Genomic DNA, 3039 nt, shown 5'->3' on the forward strand with positions numbered 1-3039 from the left:
TTTTTTGGAGTGGCTGCCTTTCGAGCGGCGTTCGCCTTTCGAATTGCTTTTGCGAAATCACCTTCTATGTACACCTGGATTGTGGCAGTGTTTTCTGCCTTCGCTTTATTCTTTTTACTCTGTGAAAAGATTTCATTCGATTTGTTGAAACAAAAGGAAAAACATTGATTCAAGGTCCATGAATGAGCAGCTGTGACTTACATTACTGACGACGGTGTCGTCAGCAGTTTTCTTCGATTGTTTCTGTTTCGATGGTTTCCGAGTCGTTTGTTTCTCTGTCGATCGCGTGGGTGTTACTTGTTTCTGGTTCGGTTCATCATTGGCTTTTACCGGTGGTTCTACCTCGCTGTCTGAGTGTTTGAGCTCCAGTTGGACTGGTTGATGTTCATCTTGGTCGATCGAATATTCGGTGTTTTTCTGAAGATTATCAATTTGTTCGATTAAATTCCATTACAAACATATTCGGCAAAGTTCAACACAAAGTATTTTGAAGCACAGAGTACGAGTTGATGTGTGTAAGAACAACACTTTGCCTTAAGAACTTCCCCAAAAAAAAAAACAATTGAAATTTACGAAATATTCCGATGGATCTATGTCCTTTGGACTGCCACGTAATTTTCGAAACGGTCTTGGCGGGCTCGAAGGTGGTGTCGAAATGAAAACTTCTCCCATGTGCGTGTCGCGAACGGTGTGAAGAGCTGGTTTCGCCATTTTCACTTGTCCATCCTTTTTGAATGTGGCAAGGTTGGGGAACTGAATCGAAGCGTTTAATTATCGCATGCGTTTTTTATCAATTGCAATTTCTTACAGTAAGAAATACTCTTGACCATAAGAATCTTACCATTTTAAAGAACAATTTTTCGACCTCGTGTGCCTCTAACGTATCAAACATCATTTTGACCTTTGCCACTGATCGACGACCAGAAAGACTCGGATTAGAATCACAACTCAAATTCAACGGTTCGCTGAGCGTGAATGTGATTTCATGAACTTGGTTGTGTCGTGGGCCACTACAAAATAATTATTGAATATGTGTATTAAAAAATGGATCAAAAAATTAAAATTGTCAATGAATCGTTGCATTTTCTTTGTGGGCTTCAGCGTTTAGGAGTAGAAGCGTCACTGAAGAAAGTCGAGTCATTGAGCACGTCGGAAGTATTCTACATACAAATTGCTTGGGTTCAGTACATATGAAGAATAAATCGCTTACATTGCATATTGCACAGATTCCAGATTGTCACTGTCAATCATGGTCTTTGCCTCAAATCCGCTCAGGTTAAGCGAGAATTCGATAGTTTTTGTCCCGAGATTCCAATCAGAAAAACCTTCATGACTCTGAAATATGCAAGGAAAAAAACGTTAGTAAAGTGTTTTGATGAACTTGAAACAAATGATCCGAAAATGGTGGAACAAACAAGCGAAAATGCTTCAAGAATGGAAAAAAACTTTGGATTCGATTGAAGTTTCATCGATTTGCTCCTCCAAATGAATCAAATTGCAATTTCTCACCGGATACGGCGCAATAGCCTTATTGTCAAAGTACAAATATCGCAAGACTTTTGAGAAAACACGTTTGGCTTTTTTATTCAAATCATTTGGGATGTCACGGTACATGATGATCTGCTTCTGTCGATCGCTGAGTGTGTTGTACGATTCCAATCGGCAGAAAATGCCATGTGGGTGATCCTCAATCAAGGGCTTGAACAACACCTTAACGTACTCTTGTGGAGACTTCAAATGACTAAAGATGATCTTCAGAATCCGCACTTGCAATGAATAGCAACCAATTTTCGGGATGAATTGCGCCATTGTTTGACTGAAACAAACAACAATTGAAAAACAATTCTGAATTCACCATTTGAAAAAAACTTAAAAATTCTGAATAAATCGTTTGGAAATGGTCAGAATTAGAAATGTATATATGAATAATTTCTAATCTAAGCCATTGAATCGACACCCAAAAGAAAATGTCAAGTCAAAAACGGAGAAAAATTCAATTTTTACTCACAATATACTCAAATTTTCCATGAAAAAGCGTTCTTTGGTGGCCATCGATGTGTGATTTGCATATTCAAGCCATTCTGTGGTCAGTTTGGTGAGGAATGGGTAACGTATCGGTTGAGAGACCAACGCTTTGAACAATGTCTTTGTCATGGATCGAAAAATGTTTGCATCGATATCCTGCAAAAGTGAACCGTTTATTGTTGATTCTTAAGGCTTGCTATTACAGCTTTGAACTTGTGCCTATGGCATATTGACATTTGAAATTTTCATCCAGAAATTCATCTCAATCTACGTCATCAAGATACTCTTCTTACACTCATTAAAACCGAATGAGTTTCTAAAATCTTGAATGTACCAATGAAAAAATGGAGACGGAAAATCCACAGAAATTTACCTTGAGCAAACGAAAATTTGTAATAAACGCATCATCCAAAATGTTTCCATCTGGTTCTCTCATTTTGACCCCAATCAATTCTTGCATCTGACAAACAGTCTTGGTGTCCATGCGCTATCGATTTGAATGGAAGAAAACCTTATTCAATCATCACATTTTTTTTTCAGGACAAAATGACCAGACGAAACCAGATGAATGAAATTCAAACCTGTTGGCGTTTTGGTTTCGCATAGAGATATGCATACTGCAAACAGAGATCGTTGTTCAATTGCGTCGGTGTGATTGTTAATGGTGATGGGTAGACTTTCTTAGCGGTACTCTTTTTGCGGTGTGTGGGCATTTCGCTGAACCGGCGCTGAATTGAAACTTCGATGATTTTGATTTGTCTGTCTCGGGTACAATTGAATGTGGGGCTAGGAAAAAAAACTTGGCTGAAACTTCGAGAAAATGATGATTTTTTAATTAATTTTCATCAGATTTTAGATTTATTTGATAAAATGTTCGATTGTGCCAAAAAAGTAAATCAATCGTTAAAGATCACATGGTTCAACTAAATCAATTGACACCCATAGAATGAAAGAACAATTTATGACCTCTTTATCCATAACTGAAACGGAAAAAAACTTAGGGCAAAAGATAGA

At 37.7% G+C, this 3039-nt stretch overlaps 1 protein-coding gene across 1 annotated transcript; it reads right to left on the reverse strand.

Annotated features, from left to right (window-relative positions):
• Window positions 1-201: 201 nt before the first annotated feature.
• Window positions 202-2835, reverse strand: LOC129572306 (uncharacterized; the record flags this gene model as incomplete). The annotated part of the gene is made up of 8 exons (XM_055452250.1): window positions 2607-2835; window positions 2399-2512; window positions 2009-2181; window positions 1510-1816; window positions 1211-1335; window positions 842-1010; window positions 574-753; window positions 202-417 (listed from the first exon to the last, which is right to left on the reverse strand). Coding segments are annotated over exons 1-8 (1416 nt in total), but the record flags the coding sequence as incomplete, so codon positions are not given.
• Window positions 2836-3039: the final 204 nt, after the last annotated feature.

The sequence above is a fragment of the Sitodiplosis mosellana genome, unplaced genomic scaffold (assembly GCF_009176505.1).
Source record: "Sitodiplosis mosellana isolate CC-2019 unplaced genomic scaffold, AAFC_SMos_1.0 Smas_scaffold_4690, whole genome shotgun sequence".
NCBI lineage: Eukaryota > Metazoa > Arthropoda > Insecta > Diptera > Cecidomyiidae > Sitodiplosis > Sitodiplosis mosellana.